General features: G+C 36.5%; 1 protein-coding gene across 1 annotated transcript in view; it reads left to right on the top strand.

The window, feature by feature from the left end:
• DGKB (diacylglycerol kinase beta) overlaps positions 1–17,933 on the top strand; it is a 796,797-nt gene extending 778,864 nt beyond the window's left edge. Inside the window, exon 25 of the mRNA XM_052638442.1 lies at positions 17,826–17,933. Within this exon, the coding sequence (XP_052494402.1) occupies positions 17,826–17,933 (108 nt within the window). The remainder of the gene's footprint in view (positions 1–17,825) is intronic.
• The last annotated feature ends 1,327 nt before the right edge of the window (positions 17,934–19,260 follow it).

Raw genomic sequence — 19,260 nt, 5'->3', positions numbered from 1 at the left:
TCATCAAGAGGCTTTTTAGTTCCTGTTCACTTTCTGCCATAAGGGTGGTATCATCTGCATATCTGAGGTTATTGATATTTATCCCAGCAATCTTGATTCCAGCTTGTGCTTCTTCCAGCCCAGCGTTTCTCATGATGTACTCTGCATATAATATTAAATAATAGTTAATGCATCAGGTTGACTTCCTGGGAAGTCTTATTTTGAAAATTTGATAAAAAAAAACTACTTTCTCATTAAAGGTTACACAGCTATTGTGACGTGACACTTGCCTCCGTAGCAGATACACCATTTTTAAGGAACCTTAAGGTTCTAATGGGCTTACTTTAGAAAAGGGAAAAAGTAGACAAGGTAACATGTATTTTTGTTGCTAAAAGGAAAGAGGTAACCCATAAATTATTAGGAGAAAAATTGTTAATGGGTGGATGTACACCTGAAAATTACTATTTACTTAATATTTAAATACAAAGTAAGGATGAATCTTAAGATTCTTCATTTGTTATGGGTATAAATCTTGGTATTTTGAGGAAAAGAAAATTGGCTATTAATAATAGTCTTCTGTCATCTGGAGACATAGTTGAATAATCAGATGGCTGTTCTTGTGGGTATACTTTTTAAGGTATGAGTGGTAGTAAGACTCCAAAAGCAGTTCAATACAACATAAACTAAAAGCATCCTTTTACCTAAGACTTCATTGGTAAATGCTCCTGCATAGATTTATATTTCTAAGCCTCTTCTCCGCCCCAAAGACTGGCATGTTAGTGTTTAGTGGCACTGTTTTGTGTGTTCCCCTATTACTTATGCATTAATTAGTTTTGTTTACCTGTGTATAATTTTTTCCTAATTTCACAACAGTTGTTGTTTTTGTAATTGACAATACAATTTACTGCATGTATGCTTTCTGGCCTGCAAACAAAGATGTTAAGGTGTAGAGCACCAACCTCTTCATCTTAGATTGGTTTAAAAAAAAAAAAAGGATTGGTTGTGACTAATTTCCAATTAATTTGCAGTGGTTACAGGGAACAAAACAATTGCATCTACTAATTAAAATTTAAAATATTCCAAAGTGTCATCTTTAGGTGTCTGTGGAATATATAATTTCCATTTTGGTTCATTGCTGGATCTGTAACATCCGTGAGGCTGACAGCTCTATTAATTTAAAGTCTCAGTAATACCTATTAGTACAAAACATGAAAAAACTACCATTAATCATTTATTTTAATTTTGCAGCTCTGTCATTTTCTCAGTATGTTTTAAAATTATGATGACACCATAATGTGCACAAATCGACCTGGGTGAAGGGAAAACAGATCGCTCTACTTAGGAGAGATACTGAAGTACATTGTTAGAGCTTAATTGATGCCAAACTAATTAGATTTGCTTGCATTTTGCACAAAATTATTTTAAACATGTTTAAATATTTTAAACATATTTAAACATTAAAAATATTTTAAATATTTTCTTCCTGAATTGTATTTTAAAAATTATCCCAAATGAGTTATGTTTACAGTTAGACTTACACCTTTTTATAGTTCTTTAATACATTCTGTTTAAATATTGTGAAATAAACCCACACTGTTCTTTTATTTCTCATTTTGAAACCTGGATTAATCTACACCGTTTCAATTTAGAAAAGGTCATTTCCGCTTAGTTCGAAGATAATAGTATTTTCATAGATATGTTCTTGGGTAGGAGCTCCAAACCCAAAGTGGACACAATGTCCAAATACATGAAAGGGCAGAAATTGAAATAAGAAATATATATGTTTATAATACCTTATGCATTTTTATTGATGTGATCTGGGACTGTTGAACATGCTAAAAGTGATGAAATTATATGCACTCAACAGAATTTTGTCATTAGTTTTCTAAAGGACCAGTAGACATTTATATTTAAATCTTGTTCAAAATTAAATATATTTCTGTAGAATGGGTAAAGTTAGTAAGTCTCTTAATTGATGGGCATTGTTGTACCAATAGAAAAGTTTGATTTTTTTCTTTCCAGAGCAGTCAGAGGTCTCTTTTTTGGATACAAACTATAGATTCATTAGGCCTGAATCTGACTTTTCTCCCTTGTGAAAGACTATCTAGTTCATCATTTCTTCTGATTTTGTGCATTAAAAATTAGAAAATATGGCTAACATATTCTAAACTTTTCCTCAAAATGTAACATGCAGTATTGCTAAAAGTTTTCAAGAGTAAACCTTCTTTATCCTTGAATAGAGCACAGTATTTCATAGAAATAGTCCCAAGATGGGTTACTAATTTCAAATTAAAATTTTAATTAAAAACTTAATAAAATACACTGAATAAAATTTAATCATTTATTTTTTTTTTTCATTAGCTTAAGTGGTTCTTTTTATTTTTTTATTTATTTATTTATTTATTTATTTATTTATTTTTTTAATTATTTTTTTTATTTTTTTTAATTTTAAAATCTTTAATTCTTACATGTGTTCATTTATTGTTTTTATTTCCTTGAATAGTCAGAACACCTTTGCACATGTCTAATTTGAGGAGATTTTTTTAAAAGAGAGGATTTTAACATATTACAGACATACCTAGGAGATAATGCAGGTTTAGTTCCCTATTACTACAATAAAGCAACTACAGTAAGTCACATGAATTGTTTTGTTTGCTTGTTTCCTAGTGCTTGTATGTTATGTTTACCGTGCATTGTAGTATAGTAAATGTATGATAGCATGTTTCTAAAATAGAAAGTGTAAACCTAAATTAAAAAAAAAAAACCAACTATTTATATTTGATCTTTCAGTGAGTCATAATCTTTTTGCTAGAGGAGGGTCTTACCTGGGTATTAACATCTGCTAACTGATCAGGGTGGTGGTTGCTAAAGATTGGGTGGTTGTAGCAGTTTCTTAAAATAAGACAACAATGAAGTTTGCTGCATCGATTCTTCCTTCCCCCAGTCAATTCCTCCGTAGCATCAGTGCTGTTTGACAGCATTTTACCTACAAGATAACTTATTTCAAAACTGGGCTCAGTCCTCTCAAACCCTGCCACTGCTTTATCAACTAAATGTATGTAATCTTCTGAGCTCTTTGTTCTCATTTCCGTACTCTTTACACAGTATCCACCAGGAGTTGATTCCATCTTCAGAAACTATTTTTTTTGCCCATCCACAAGAAGCACCTCCTCATGGGTGGAATTTTTATCATGAGATTACCGCAATTCAGTCATATCTTCAGGTTCCACTTCTAATTCTTGTTCTCTTGTTATTTTCACCACATCTATAGTTACTTCCTCCACTGATGTCTTGAACCCCTTAAAGTCATATATGAGGGTTGGATCAACTTTCAGACTCCTGCAGTGTTGATATTTTGACCTCTTCCCATGAATCAAGAATGTTCTTAATGATGTCTAGAATGGTAAATCCTTCCCAGAAGGTTTTCTGTTTACTTCACCTAGATCCATCAGAGGAGTCACTATGTGTGGCAGCTATAACCTAACAAAATGTGTTTCTTAAATAATAAGAATTGAAAGTCAAAATTACTTCTTGTTCCATGGACTGTAGAGTGGATATTGTGTTGGCAGGCATGAAAACAACATTAATCACATTGTATATCTCCATCAGAGCTCTTCAATGACCAGGTGCATTGGCAATGATATTTTGAAAGGAATCTTTTTTTCTGAGCAGTGCATCACAACACTGGGGTTAAAATATCCATAAACCATGTTATAAACAGATGTGCTGTCATTTAGGCTTTGTTCTTTCATTTATATAGCACAGGTGGAGTAGATTTAGCATAATTCTTAAGCATCCTAGGATTTTCAGAATGGTAAATGAGCACTGGCTTCAACTTAAAATCACCACCTGAATTAGCCCCTAACAAGAGAGTCAGCCTGTCCTTTAAAGTTTTGAAGCCGAGCATTGACTTCTCCTCTCTAGCTATGAGTACTGACCCCTGGTGGCTCAGTGCTAATCTGCTTGTAATTCAGGAGACCTGGGTTCAACCCCTGGGTTGAGAAGATCCCCTGGAGAAGGGAATGGCAACCCACTTCAGTATTCTTGCCGGGGAAATCCCATGGAGCTTGGTGGACTACAGTCCATAGGGTTGCAAAGAGTTGGACACAACTGAGCTGCTAACATTTTCACTTTCTCTAGCTGACATCTTCTTCCCGTATAAGGCTGTTTTGTCTCCACTGAAAACCCATTGTTTAATGTCGCCACCTTAATTAATTGTCTTAGCTAGAGCTTCTGGATAGTGTGCTGTGGCTTCTGCATCAGCACTTGCTGCTTCACCTCATACTGTTTTGTAATGGAGATGACTTCTTTCATTAAACCTCCTGAACTAAGCTCTGTTAGCTTCAAACATTTCTCTTAAGGTTTCCTCATCTCCCTCAGCCTCCATAGAACTGTGGAGAGTTAGGGCCTTGCTCTTTATCAGACTTTGGCCTAAGGGAATGTTATGGCTGGTTCAGCCTTCTGTCAAACCACGGAACCTTCTCCATCTCAACAATAAGGCTGTTTCACATTCTTATCATTCTTGTGTTGACTGGAGTAGCATTTTTGGTTTCCTTCAAGAACTTTTTTTTTTTTTTGCAATCACAACTTAACTGTTTGACACAAGAGGCCAAGCTTTTGGCTTGACTCAGTTTTTGACATGCCTTCCTCACTCACCTTAATAATTTCTAGATTTTGATTTAAAGTGAGAGGTGTATGACTCTTCCTTTCATTTGAACATTTTGAGGCCATTGTAGGGTTATTATTTGGCCAAATTTCAATATTGTAGTGCTCAGGGAACAGGGAGGCCTGAAAAGTGGGAGAGAGATGGAGGAATGGCCAGTCACTGGAGCAGTTAAAACACACAAAATTTATCTGTTAAGGTTGCCATCTTATATGGGTACAGTTCATGGTGCCCTACAACAATTACAATAATAACATCAAAGATTACCTAGCACAGATCATCACAACAAACAGAATAATAATGAGAAAGTTGGAAACATTGTGATAGTTGCCAAAATGTGACACAGATACATGAAATGAATGAAGACTGTTGGGAAAATTGTGTGAATTGTGTGCATTGACTTGCTTGATGTGGGGTTGTCACAAGTTTTCAGTTTGTATTTAAAAACTACCTAATATCTGCAAAGCACAATAAAATGAAATGCAGGAAGTATACCTGTACATTGCTTTATCCATGTGACAATTTGCTATGTGAAAAGACCACATAAAAGAAGATATATAAAATATTATTCATGAAAAGTAGAATCTAAAATTGTGAATATTGTTAATATTCTCCAGTTACAGTCAAGGAGAAATATTTTATTGTTTTGTTCTTTTTTAAAATTTTTGCTTTTTTTCCATGTGATCAAATATTTGGAGAGACCCTTGAAAAGAAAAATAGTTTCCAGGTTAGGTTGTGAAATCATTTTTCTGCAAAGACATGAAAATTATAAAAACAGTTTTTTACAATGTCATTGACCTTCCTGGCTACCAGCTTATAATGATGAAATAAAATGAAAACCAAATTTATACCTTAAAAGAGATTTCAAACCCAGGTATGAATATTTCCTCTGCTGTGTGGACAAATAGCCCATCACTTTCAGGAGAAAGTTTCTCTTTTCTTATTGTCATACCTATTTAAAATTCCTGTGAATTTAATCAGCAAGTAAACCTCTCAAACCCATTCTTTTAGAGATTTCATTGTAAATCTCCACAGTGATTTCTTTGAGTTTGATGTTAGATCAAAGACTTTGACATTAAACTTGGAAATTACTATCATTCCAGAAAATAATGGCTGGAATCATAAAGAAGCTGGCACAGGGATTTTAGAAAATTGTTATGTTTCATTGCTTTGCTTTTTTGGCAGTTATGGACCTGAAAAATTTAGCATGCTCTTTATTCCCTCTGTCATATGGCTCAGCTACACGCATGAATTCAAAATGGTTTCCATTATTGGAAAGAGACACTCTTATTCCAGAATCAAGCTAGGTAACTTTTAATGTTCCAGATAATTCCTAAATTAAGCTCTCTCTGCAGATATTTTATGGCATTTATTTTGCTCTGAAAACCCCATTCATTTTTAAGGTAGCTGAATAAATCCAGTGATAATAAAGTCTTAAAGAGATGAATCAGGAAAAGAAGATTTTGGCTAAATGCAGGGGAAATATTTAAAAAGGAAAATCCTACCTTCTGAGATACTTTCTAAGAAGCACAATATTATTAAGCCCACCCTGGTGCAAAGCAATAAAGAGATTAAACATTGAAGCCAAATTTGATCAGTTGATCTGTTACTAAAATTGAGAAAGCTAGTATATATTCTAATTCAGAATTTTCACAGAATAAATTCTGAATGGTGGCACTCAGTATAGCAAAGAGATGCCATATGAGACTATTTCCACTTTTATTCATCTTTTAGCTTGTTGTTGTTTAGTCGCTAAGTCGTGTCTGACTGTGACCCCGTGGACTGTAGCCCACCAGGTTTCTCTGTCCATAGAATTTCCCAGGTAAGAACACTGGAGTGGGTTACAGTTTCTTTCTCCAGGCGATCTTCCTGACCCAGGGATTGAACCCGTCCCTCTTGCATTGGCAACTGGATTCTTTGAGCCACCTGTCAAGCAGTCTTTTAGATATTGACCCATTAAGTCATAATTTTAAATTAATGTTCATTATTTAACTGTAATTGCATCAAGGTTCAGCAAGTTTAATCTTTGAGCCAGATCTACACAGTCACCTGTTTTTGCATAGTCTCAAAGAGTTAAGAATATTTTTTTATATTTTTAAGTGGTTGAAAAATCCAAAAGAATAATAATAATAGTTCATGATGTTAAAAGTATATGAAATGCAGATTTTAGTTTTCATACATAAAGTTTGACTAGAGCATAGTCACATCCATTTGTTTACATTTAGTCTGTGGCTACTTTTGTGTACAATAGCAGGGTTGAGTTGTTACAGAGACTTCATAGACCACAAAGCCTAAAGTGTTTACCATATAGCCCTTTACAGAAAATATTTGCCAACCCCTAAATTGCATAAGCATCTTACAGTAATATAACTCTCAAATATGATTTCTAGATTTAGAATTAGCATTAATTTAGTAGTTTACATAACTTACATGCAAATCATGGTGAAAATGGAGGCATGCCTAGCCTCAGTTCAGTTCAGTTCAGTTCAGTTGCTCAGTCGTGTCTGACTCTTTGCGACCCCACGAATCACAGGACGCCAGGCCTCCCTGTCCATCACCAACTCCCGGAGTTCACTCAAGTTCATATCCATTGAGTCGTTGATGCCATCCAGCCATTTCATCCTCTGTCATCCCCTTTTCCTCTTGCCCCCGATCCCTCCCAGCATCAGAGTGTTTTCCAGTGAGTCAACTCTTCGCATGAGGTGGCCAAAGTATTGGAGTTTCAGCTTTAGCATCAGTCCTTCCAAAGAACACCCAGGACTGATCTCCTTTAGGATGGACTGGTTGGGTCACCTTGCTGTCCAAGGGACTCTCAAGAGTCTTCTCCAACACCACAGTTCAAAAGCACCAATTCTTCAGCGCTCAGCTTTCTTCACAGTTCAACTCTCACATCCATACATGACCACTGGAAAAACCATATCCTTGTCTAGACGGACCTTTGTTGGCAAAGTAATATCTCTGCTTTTCAATATGCTATCTAGGTTGGTCATAACTTTTCCTCCAAGGAGTAAGCATCTTTTAACATGTAATTTGAATGTCTCACCTTCATTAATAGAAAACGAGTAGGCCACATTGAAGACAGATTTGAAATGTTTGCCTGATCATACTTCTTTCTAGTTTTTTCTCCTAACTCCCTGGTTGCTGCTGCTGCTGCTGCTAAGTCGCTTCAGTCATGTCTGACTCTGTGTGACCCCATAGACGGCAGCCCACCAGGCTCCCCCGTCCCTGGGATTCTCCAGGCAAGAACACTGGAGTGGGTTGCCATTTCCTTCTCCAATGCATGAAAGTGAAAAGTGAAAGTGAAGTCACTGAGTCGTGTCCAACTCTCAGCGACCCCATGGACTGCAGCCTACAAGGCTCCTCCATCCATGGGAGGGTTACTTGTCCTCATATTCTTTCATAGTATATAATTTCCTGCTTCACTGTTATATATCCATGTTCCCCCATTATGTAATATAATGTCTGAGATTCACATTTGAAACACACATCTGTCCTTTAGTCATCTCTTTCCAATGGATAATGTTATTTACAGCGTCATTACATCCAAATCTGTCTCAAGACCCATTCTCTATTCTGAACACCAGACCTACCTATCCCAAAGACACTGAGCATCTCCTCTAGAATATCACACTCTATAGGAGTTCACCAACTTACTGCCTTTCACTCATGCCAAAAAATACATCTCTTTCTGTGAAAAAGCATCACCACACACACAACAAGCAAAGCTAAAAGCATGAAAGTCATTCTAGAACCTTTCTCTTTTTGATTACTCCCTGCATCCATCATACCCTGCAACACGTGCCTCCTTGCTATCTCTCAGATCTGCCCTCTATTCTGTCCCCATTGCCAATGCTGCAACTAAAATCCAGTTTACTTCTTTTCTAGATTATTTTATTCACCTCCCATCTTATCTCCCTGTTTCTGGTATGACATGCAGCCCCTAAGCCATGCTTCTGAGTCTCACTGCTAAGACTCAGTTTAATTATGTCCTGTCCTTCACCCATGATCTGAAGGACATTATCTTGTGTTCCCATTGCATTCTGAGAATATCTCCATAGCACAACGTGAGTCACATCCTACTGCTACATATGTTACCATCAGTTGACTCTGTGCACCTCAGTGATGTTTTAAAGAGTATCTGTTCAACTTGGAATCCCCATCACTATACTGAAAAAAGCTAGACCTAGTAGATGAACAACCAAGCTAATTAAAATTGAGTTAAATTAGGTTATTTGGTTCCATTGATATTAGCTTTCAGCAATACGTTTGGGGAATGAGTGTAAGAAGGTGCTGGTCATTCATTTATTCACCCAGTCAACAGATTCCTACTGGTCTTACCCCCCTAGAAAGAGAAGCAAGTGACACACAGACCAAGGCTTCTCAAAGGTGAATGCGTGTGTGAATTACATGGGAATCTTATTATAAAGTGGAATCTGATTCAGGCTTGGGGTGGGACTAGGAGACTGCATTTCTCACAGTGCTGTCAGTGTTCCTGGTTTGTGGACCACATTTGGAGAACCAAAACACTAGAGAGAAAAGCTGTTTCTTGCCAAAGGGTTTTTATTGTTAAATACATGTACCAAAGTTATAGGTATGCATTGAAAAGAACAAAATGTATGGAATTTCAAGGAAAATGACTAGCTTCTGTCCCATCATTTGGGTCACCAGATCCATTCTTTGATTCTTTGGCTGTCTCTTCTGATTGAGGCTTCCCCAGTGGGTCAGACAGTAAATCTGCCTACAGTGCAGGAGACCAGGGTGTGATCTGTGTGTCGGGAAGATGCCCTAGAGAAGGGCATGGCAACCCACTCCAGTATTCTTGCCTAGAGAATCGAATGGACAGAGGAGCCTGGCAGGCTGCAGTTCATGGGGTGACAAAGAGTTAGACACAACTGAGTGATTAACACTTTTTTCACTCAAACAATCTGCTTTGCTATAGTTTTTTTTTTTGGGGGGGGGTGTTTGTTTTTTTTGCTTAATAGTTTTAGGTATATTCTGCTTAGTTTATGCTTTACAAAAGTGGTTTGTAACATTACTCCATTTAAATCTTACTAATAATTAATATCTGCTGGGTGATTTTTATGTGCCAGATAACGTTCTAAGCATTTTGTATGCATTGATTCATTTAGTCCTTACAAGCAACCAATGAAATAGGCACTATCTCTATGGTATAGATAATGAAAATGAATGTCATCTGCCCAAAGTCTCCAGACAGGAAGTGGGGATCCTGTCGGTCTGATTTTTTAACCAGTATTCTATTCTGCTTCTGAAAAAAGAATATTTAAATCCATATAAAACATAGAATGATTGAGATTATGAAAATGTCATCAACTATAGAACCAAGTTACTGACACACAATTACATTTCTTTTCCTACAGAGCTTTTATCATCTCTTTTCCTTTCTTTGTAAAGCATCATTATAATAATTCTCATTTCTTAAACACTGCACCATATCAATTAATCTATTTTCCCCACTCCCTTCTTTATATGGAAGAAGCCCTTGACTGCAGGTTTCTTCCTGAGTTTCTTGCAGATCAGGGTCTCACTTGGATCCTCTTTTTGTTGCCATTGTTGTTTTTAATAAACTTATATTTTAGAGCACTTTGAGGTTCACAGTAAAACTAAGGGGAAGATACAGATATTTCCCGTATAGCTCTCATCCCACACACACGCATGGCCTCCCAACTGACAGAATTACCCCCACAAATGGTACTTTTGATAGAATTGGTAAACCTCCATAGACACATTGTGTTCACTCAAAGTCCATAGTTTGCACTGGGTCCATTTGATGTTGTTCATTTCATGGGCTTGGGCAAGTGTATAAGGTCTTTATAATAATAATATACTTATTATTATAACATCACAAGGAATGTCACTGTCATGAAAATTCTCTGTGCTTCATTTATTCATCTCTCTCTCCCATAACCCCTGGCCCACTGATCTTTTCACTGTCTCCATAGTTTTGCCTCCTCCAGAGTGTCATATAATTGGAATCTTGTTGGATATAGCCTTCTCAGATTGATTTCATTCACTTAATAATGTGCATTTAAGTTTCCTCCATGTGCATTCATGGCTAGCTAGCTCATTTCTTTTTAGCACTGAATAATATTCCTTTGGGCTTCCCAGGTGGCGCTAGTGATAAAGAATTGGCCTGCCAACGCAGGAGTCATAGAGACATGGATTCGATCCCTGGGTCATGAAAAGCTACTGGAGGAGGGCACAGCAACCCCCTCCAGTATTCTTGCCTGGAGAATCCCATGGACCGAGGACCCCGGTGGGCTACAGTTCATAGGGTCGCACAAAGTCAAACACAACTGAAGCAACTTAGCACACGCACACACACAGTATTCCTTTGTCTTGATTGATGCAGCACAATTTATTTATCCATTCACCTACTGAAGGACCTCTTGGTTGTTTCCAAGTTTTGGCAATTATAAAAAAAGCTGCTGTAAATATTTGTGTACGGGTTTTTATGTAGATGTAAGTTTCCAACTTTTTTGTGTAAATTCTATGCATGCAAACATTGGATCATATGATGAGTATATTTAGTTTTATAAGAAACCACCAAACTGTCTTCCAAAGTACCATTTTGCCCTCCCAGTACCTATGTATGGGAGTTCTTGTTGCTCCACATCCTCGCCAATGCTTGGTGTGGTCCATTTGATCCTCTGTTTTTTGAATCTCTTTCTTAGCTCATACATCTGTTTTGCTGGAGAACACCCTCAAATATGTTTTAAAGGGCATATAAAGGGCAAGCTCTCTAGATCTTTCTATGACTGAAAATATATTCATTGTACCCTTGCATTTAATCGATACATCAACCAACATAGAGAAATCTAAGACAGAATTAACTTTTCCTCTGAGGTTTAAAGGCGTTCCTCTGTTTTCTTCTACCATTAATGTTTTTGAGAAGCCTGATGCCATGCTGATTTTCAGGTCTCTGTAAGTGACCCGTTTTTCCTCTCAGAGGGCATTTGTTGTTGTTGTTGTTGTTGAGTCGCTAAGTCATGTCCAACTCTTTGTGACCCCATGGACTGCAGTGTGCCAGGCTTCCCTGTCCTTCACTATCTCCCAGAGTTTGCTCAAACTCATGCCCATTGAGTTGGTGATGCCATCCAGCCACCTCATCCTCTGTCGCCCTCTTCTCCTCCTGCCTCCGATCGTTCCTAGCATCAGAGTCTTTCCAGTGAATCAGCCCTTCACATCAAGTGGCCAAAGTATTGGAGCTTCAGCTTCAGAGGACATTTAGAATCTTCTGTATGTCATTGTGCTCTGAAATTTCAAAATAATGTGTGATTTGAGCTGGGAAGGACAGGGATCAAAGTTTGCTGGAAGGTTCTCGAGAGCACTGCTTGGCACAAAGATTCAGAAGCAGGAATCAGCAAGGAGTGCTTGGAAGATTTGAGAATCAGCTTTCAAACCCAGCCCTTGCATTAACCGACTTGAGTGGGGCATTTCAGGTTACAGAACCTAATTTTTTGTCCTGTATTATAAAATAAGGGTGTTGACACCTACTTCCTTAGGGCTATTGGGAGGGTATACTTAGATAATATGTAAGTAAAGTTATGAAAAAAATATTGTTTTGGTATTAGGTATGATAATTCCTTGAAGATAGATCCATCCACATTCTAATCTTATTAGGATGCTCTGATAAGTACTTGGTTTGGTGGATGTGGCATACAGAGACTGGGTGTTAAGCAGGGTGTTCCTATAACATGAGGAAGAAAAATAATACTCTTCACAACAAAGAATAGGTAGGAATATTCAAAGCTGAAAAACAAGGAGCTAGGAAAGAAAATATCAATGAGCTGGGCCAAATAATGCCTGGAGGATGAATCCAGAAAGACTTTCCTCTCTTCCTCAGTTTTAGTTGAACTAAAGTCAGCTAAATTTGGAAAACTCAGCAGTGGCCACAGGACTGGAAGAGGTCGGTTTTCATTCCAATCCCAAAGAAGGGAAATGCCAAAGCATGTTCAAACTGCCACACAATGGCACTCCATTTCACATGCTCAATTTCACATTTCACATGATGCTCAAAATCCTTCAAGCTAGACTTCAGCAGTATGTGAACTGAGAAATTCCAGATATACAAGCTGGAATTGGAAAAGGCAAAGGAACCAGAGATCAAATTGCCAGCATCCGTTGAATCATAGAAAAAGCAAGGGAGTTCCAGAAAAACATCTACTTCTGCTTCATTGAATACACTAAAGCCTTTGACTGTGTGGACCACAACAAACTGTTGTAAATTCTTAAAGAGAAGGGAATACCAGACTACCTCACCTGCCTCCTGAGAAATCTGTATGCAGGTCAAGAAGCAACCGTTACAGGTAGACATGGAACAATGGACTGGTTCCAAATTGGGAAAGGAGTAAGTCAAAGCTGTATATTGCCACCCTGCTTATTTAACTTCCATGCAGAGTACATCATGTGAAATGCTGGGCTGTATGAAGCATAAGCTAGTATCAAGATGGCCAGGAGAAATATCAATAACCTCAGATATGCAGATAAAACCACCCTAATGGCATAAAGTGATGAGGAACTAAAGAGCATCTTGATGAAGATGAAAGAAGAGAGTGAAAATGCTGGCTTAAAACTCCCCATTCAAAAAACGAAGATCATAGCAATCAGTCCCATCACATCATGGCAAATAGATGGGGTAACAATGGAAAGAGTGACAGACTTTATTTTCTTGGTCTCCAACATCACTGCAGATGGTGACTGCAACCACGAAATTAAAAGACACTAGCTCCTTGGAAGAAAAGCTATGACTACCCTAGACAGGGTATTCAAAAGTAGAGACATCACTTTGCTGACAAAGGTCTATATAGTCAAAGCTATGGTTTTCCCAGTAGTCATGGATGGATGTGAGAGTTGAACCAAAAAGAAGGCCAAGCACTGAAAAATTGATGCTTTTGAAATGTGGTGTTGGAGAAGACTCTTGAGAATCCCTTGGACAGCAAAAAAGATCAAACCAATCAATCCTAAAGGAAATCAATCCTGAATATTCATTGGAAAGACAGATGTGAAAGCTGAAGCTCCAGTATTTTGGTCACCTGATGGGAAGAGCCAACTCATTGGAAAAGACCCTGATGCTGGGAAGGATTGAGGGCGAAAGGAGAAGGGGGCAACAGAGGATGAGATGGTTAGATGGCATCACTGACTCAATGGACATGAATTTTAGCAAACCCTGGGATTTACTGAGGTATAGAGAAGCCTGGTGTGCTACAATCCATGGGGTTGGCAAAGAGTCAGACATGACTAAGAAACTGAACAACAACAAAACAAAGTCTTTGGAGAGAACACAAACAGCTGGTGAACTAGACACTGTTCATCATGTACTGTAGGCTATAAACCTCTCCTCTATCCCTTTTAGAACATAGGTTTTCAATTCTATGTACTTTGATAATAATACTTTTATGAGAGTAGACTTTTGTCAAGAGCAACTCAAAGAGAAGGATGAGACAGGTAGCATCTGAATATCTTGTGTAAAGCACTTAGTGTAATAGTCTGCACACGCTGAGTCAAATCTTGTCATTATTAGTGTTAATACTATAATTATAAGGTATGATAGGGGCCACCTATCATACTATATAACCCTGAAAGTTCTATACAGACAAGAAAACTGTGCCTTGTAATCCTTCATCTGGTTTCTATATGCACATTTTTATTTCATATTAAATACTTATAAAACTGAAACCAACTATTTTCATCTTTCTATTTTTAGAGATGCTCAATCTTAATCTGACATGGGAAGATGGAAGTAGAAAGAGTCATGAGATTTTCATGCTGTTGCTTTCTAAAGGAATAGCTAAGTAGAAATGAAAAAACTATACAAAACGTCATTCTAATTCTGGCAATATTTATCTTAGCAATGCTCTTAGACCTTCATCTAGAGAAGGGAATGGATACCCACTCTAGTACTCTTGCCTAGAGAACTCCATGGACAGAAACACCTGGTGGGCTACAGTCCATGCGGTCACAAATCGACACGACTGAGTGACTAACATTTCACACTTCTACCTTTATACAGCCATTCCAGCTCTGAGGCACCCCATCACCATTGCTTAGGATTGCCAACAGGTCTCTCTCAGTTATAAACTCAGATTCCCTCCAAACAAAACAGTCAAGTTGCAAACTTCTCTTGCTTATAGTTGGTGCTCAATAAATATTAATGTATTCAGAAACAACTAAGTAACTACCCAACTCTTAAAATAATGGAAGCACTCAAAGAGACCCTAATGTTTGGTTTATGTTTTCAGACTGCGGAGATTTAATCTATTCTAATGTCTTTGAGGGATATGTTACTCCTTTCTCAGTATTGTTTTCCTCATGGATAACAAGTTTAAAAAATAGTAATAAAAATATAAGAGTGTGGAGTTGGAACAGGCATCTGAGTCATTATTGCATGCCTATTGAGACACCCTTAACCAGGGTCCCCCAACACGAACCATCTGAACATAAGTAACACTTTAGTCCCAACAGCTTTCTGAAGCCTACGCCTAGGCTTTCTGTGATTATAAAACCAGCAGTTCACCCTGGTACTGGACTGGTATTATTCTCATCCTTATTGGAGTAGAGTTTGCTTCTGCTGAAATATTCAAAGATCTATGATTATTCAATGAGGCAATGTATGCAAAGAGCCTGGATACATAATAGAAATCTCATGAGTGCAACTTTCTTCCATGGTATCTCCCTGAGAGGAAAACAGCCAGTTGTTTCTCATTTTTATAAAGAATGGACAAAAAGACAGATTTCAGTTTTTACAGAAATAATGTGAAAGAGTTGTGTGTGACCAGAGAAGTGCTTAAACAACTAAGAGGACAGAGGATAGATGATTTTAAAAATAAGACTGGCCATTATCCAGCTTAGAAACTAGAACTAGAACTTCAAAGTAGTCAGTAGCATGGATTAGGGTCCTACTGTGTCAAGAGCACTTAGTGAGATATTGTTCTATTTTCAAAGGAATAGTAACATGTGATTTCTTTTAAAAGATATTGTTAATAAAAAGATAGCTATGATGAAGCAAAATCTAAATAACCTAAAAATTTTAATACAGAAGGCAAATAAAATCTCATACACAATAAATTGTGGTATTTTGGTTCTACTTTGTTATAAATTGATGCTAACCTTTTTTAAGTGACTAGCATGATATACTTCTTTTCCTACAACAACAATAGTTTGGTAATAATGATATTGTTTTCCAAAAGACCCTAATAGTAACATACCCTCTAAAGGATTTAGTCCAATAACTGTGAATCAGAAATCTTCACTTTCTTACCATGGCTTCTTATATTCTGTTTGAATATAAGATTATTCTATAAGTGCCATGTATTAACTGCATCCTCACATATTCATTTTTAAAGGACATTTTGTACAAGAAGATTCATTTTTATATTCAGCATTAAAAAATAGTACCTTTCTGCCTAGCCTCATACTTCAGCATCTATAACACTATTGAACATACTTGTTAAATTTCTGATTCTTACTTGACTAGAATCTATTGAGGGTAGAGATTTGTGCTTTTTCTATTTGTTAAAGGCTCTTGGTACAGTGTCTGAAACATAGTAGGGGCTCAATACATTTGATAAAATGAATGAATGATGGTATATTAGTTACTCTAGAGGAGTGTAAAAATCAATGGTAAGAGGTACAGTGAAATCTAAGTGTGAATTATTAGGAGAGAAAATCTGGCTGAGATCTTTTTCAATCTACATAGGTAGGTACATTCTGACATCTTAAGTATCTGGCTATTGATTCCTCAGTTAATAAGATAACAAAAGTAAAATCAAATGAAATCAGATATCCAGAGAGTTTGAGGCTGGTTTAACCTGGTGGCCTTTTACAGGTGCAATTTATTTTTACAGTACAAAGAACACTGAATCTTCCCAGAATAACCTGATTCCAACAGAGTTAAATAAAGTTGCTCATTTATCCTGATTTTTGACATACTTCTGTCTTTCTAGACTGTCTAGAAAGATCTCTACTTCCCAAAAGCCTCAGTGTGAATTTTAATGATCCAGTCCATGTGACATCCTTTTTTTTTTTTTATTGCTATTAGTGAATGACAAGTGAAGGGTATTCATTTTAACTTGAAAATGTCAGCTATGCACTTTAAGAGATATATTTTTGCAGCTTGTAATGAGCTGGTGTTTCTTTTTGAAAGAAATACTCATCTCTGATGCAAGTGCTGTGCAGGTGACAACTGATATTTAATAAGCGATGGTTCTTATATTAGTCGCAGTTCTCTAAAGAAAATGTCTCAGATTGCTTTTGAAAAACTCTTAGCGTCACTAGCCCAAAGGCATGATGTGACCTTTTTATTACATAATGAGAATCATTTATTATCTTACAATGTATCTTAAAGTCACAGACAAAATGCCACTTTGATAATTGCTTTCAATTAGCTTTGAGCATAGCATATATTCATAAAATGTCTTCTCTAATTTAGACTTGAATTAGAGAAAATTACAGACATAATCTACTTTAAGGTTGTCTCATTTAAGGTGATTCGTAGTTTTATTTCAAAGAAATCAAAAAGAAGAGCTTTAGAACAGTCTTTCAGAATGTTTTAAGCAGGCTTTTCAATATTTGATTCTATTCTATTACCAATTAATTAACAAATTAGAAAGCTAGTTCATCATTTCTGACCTTTTATGCACGTTAGCTTTTGACTTTCATTCTTAATGATTGTTTTGAAATTAAGGCTTGCAGTTCATGTTGAAAGAGAGAAACAATCTGATTAACAGGGTAAATAAGGCTTGCCTTGGTACCAAGTACATCTTGATGTGGGGCTATAATTGAGATTCTGAGTACTATAATGGTGCATCCTTTCCTGTCTTAAATAAATAATACATAACTAATGGTCAATAAATTATACTAGATAACCATGTGGCATGAATGAGGAATTTGGGGATTTAATACAAGCCAGGTTAGAAGTAGTATGATACTTAAAATGTAATTTCAATTAAGTTTGGTTTCTTGTTAGCTCCCTGAGCATTGGTATATAGTTTAAATTCATATCTTCCTTAAAAATATTTTTGCAATAATGGAAACTCTGAAACTACATTTTACGCTTGTGCTGTTTCAGTAACACAGGCAATGTGATTAACCTTAACAGAGATTCTCAGAAATTCGTATTGTACCCAAGGATTACTCCCTCCTCTTTCTCTCTTTTTTTCCCTAGATAAAAATTATACACAAGAACCAAGCCCCAATGCTGATGGGCCCTCCTCCCAAAACCGGGTTGTTCTGCTCCCTCGTCAAAAGAAGCAGAAACCGAAGCAAGGAGTAATCCTGTATCATTCCATTGCTGGCACTGTGATTGTCATAATTGGGCCATTGAACACTTATGCTGGAAATCTTTGAACAAGTTTAAGTCTCCTGCTCATGTAGAATCTTGGAATTGGTTTGACAGTTTTTGTGACTGAGTTAATGTACAATTCAGCTAATAGGAAATTTATTGTCTCAGTTTTTACAGGCATCTTTGCATGAAGAAAGCGGAAGTTTACATGAAGTGATACTGCATATTTTTGTTGCATGCATTCCCATAGATTTTTATGTCTCCCATCTATTCCTTCACCAATTTCCATGTACTAACCTGTAAGAAAAATCTGTACAATAACAACAAAAAAAAGGATATGTCACAGAAAATGTGATTCCAGTTATTAATAAGCACTACTTAATAATGCTTCAGTGATCATAATTGCAGATTGCTATACTTTTCCCGTTAAGAATCAAACAGCATATCAATGATCTTTGGCCTATGACTTGAGGAGCAACTTTTAATTGAAAGGTTTTATTAAATAGTTGTCTATTTGCTGTATCTAAATAGTTTTTCTTTGACTTCTTGATGCTTCGGAGTGGAATTTATTAATAAAATATCAGGTGTAAAGTTTTCTTGTGCTGAGAAGTAGGAAGTGGTTTTATTTTGTTTAGTTTTGTTTTTAATTCTACACATAAGTGAAATCATGTTACTTGGTAGTAAAGTGTGTTAATATGGCAAGCCTTATTCACTTTTGCATGTGAATCTAGAAGAAAATTCTTAATCACAACAGTAACCAAATAGATGTTTGAAACTATGTGCCTAACTGTATTTCCCACCAAAGATTCAGAAAAAGATGCTTGAGAGAAATGGGTTATGCATAATTAATTAAGCATCATGAAGAAAATTTATGGTTCTAATGATTAATTTTGTGATGGCTAAAACTCTGGAAGAGAAGGAATTACCCATTAATTATAATTAAAAATCTCCTTTCACAGACAATAAGCTATGCAACACAATCAAAGCTCAATAGCTAATTTCTTGCTTTTTTGATCATCTGTGAGTATAGGTGTCTATAATTTTGAATGGGTCAGCTAAGTACACTTGAGAAAGTAAATGATTGTATCATTTCCTTTCGAGTATAAATTGATCCCTGTAATAATATTGAGCTCTTTGAAGTCAATCATGCATGCAGTTAGCACCCTCCCTTTCAACTACCACACTCCCATCTCCATGACTTTTCAAATATTTATTTGGAAATAATGCCCTAGATTGTTATTAAAGTTTTTCATGGCATGGCTGAATTCTCTGATTGTTTGAAGAAATTATGCAGTAGTATTTTTAAGTGTTTCATTTA

The sequence above is a fragment of the Budorcas taxicolor genome, chromosome 4 (genome assembly GCF_023091745.1).
Source record: "Budorcas taxicolor isolate Tak-1 chromosome 4, Takin1.1, whole genome shotgun sequence".
Taxonomy (NCBI): domain Eukaryota; kingdom Metazoa; phylum Chordata; class Mammalia; order Artiodactyla; family Bovidae; genus Budorcas; species Budorcas taxicolor.
The sequence above is the reverse complement of the archived record's forward strand: the minus strand, read 5'-3'. Positions and strand labels throughout refer to the sequence as shown.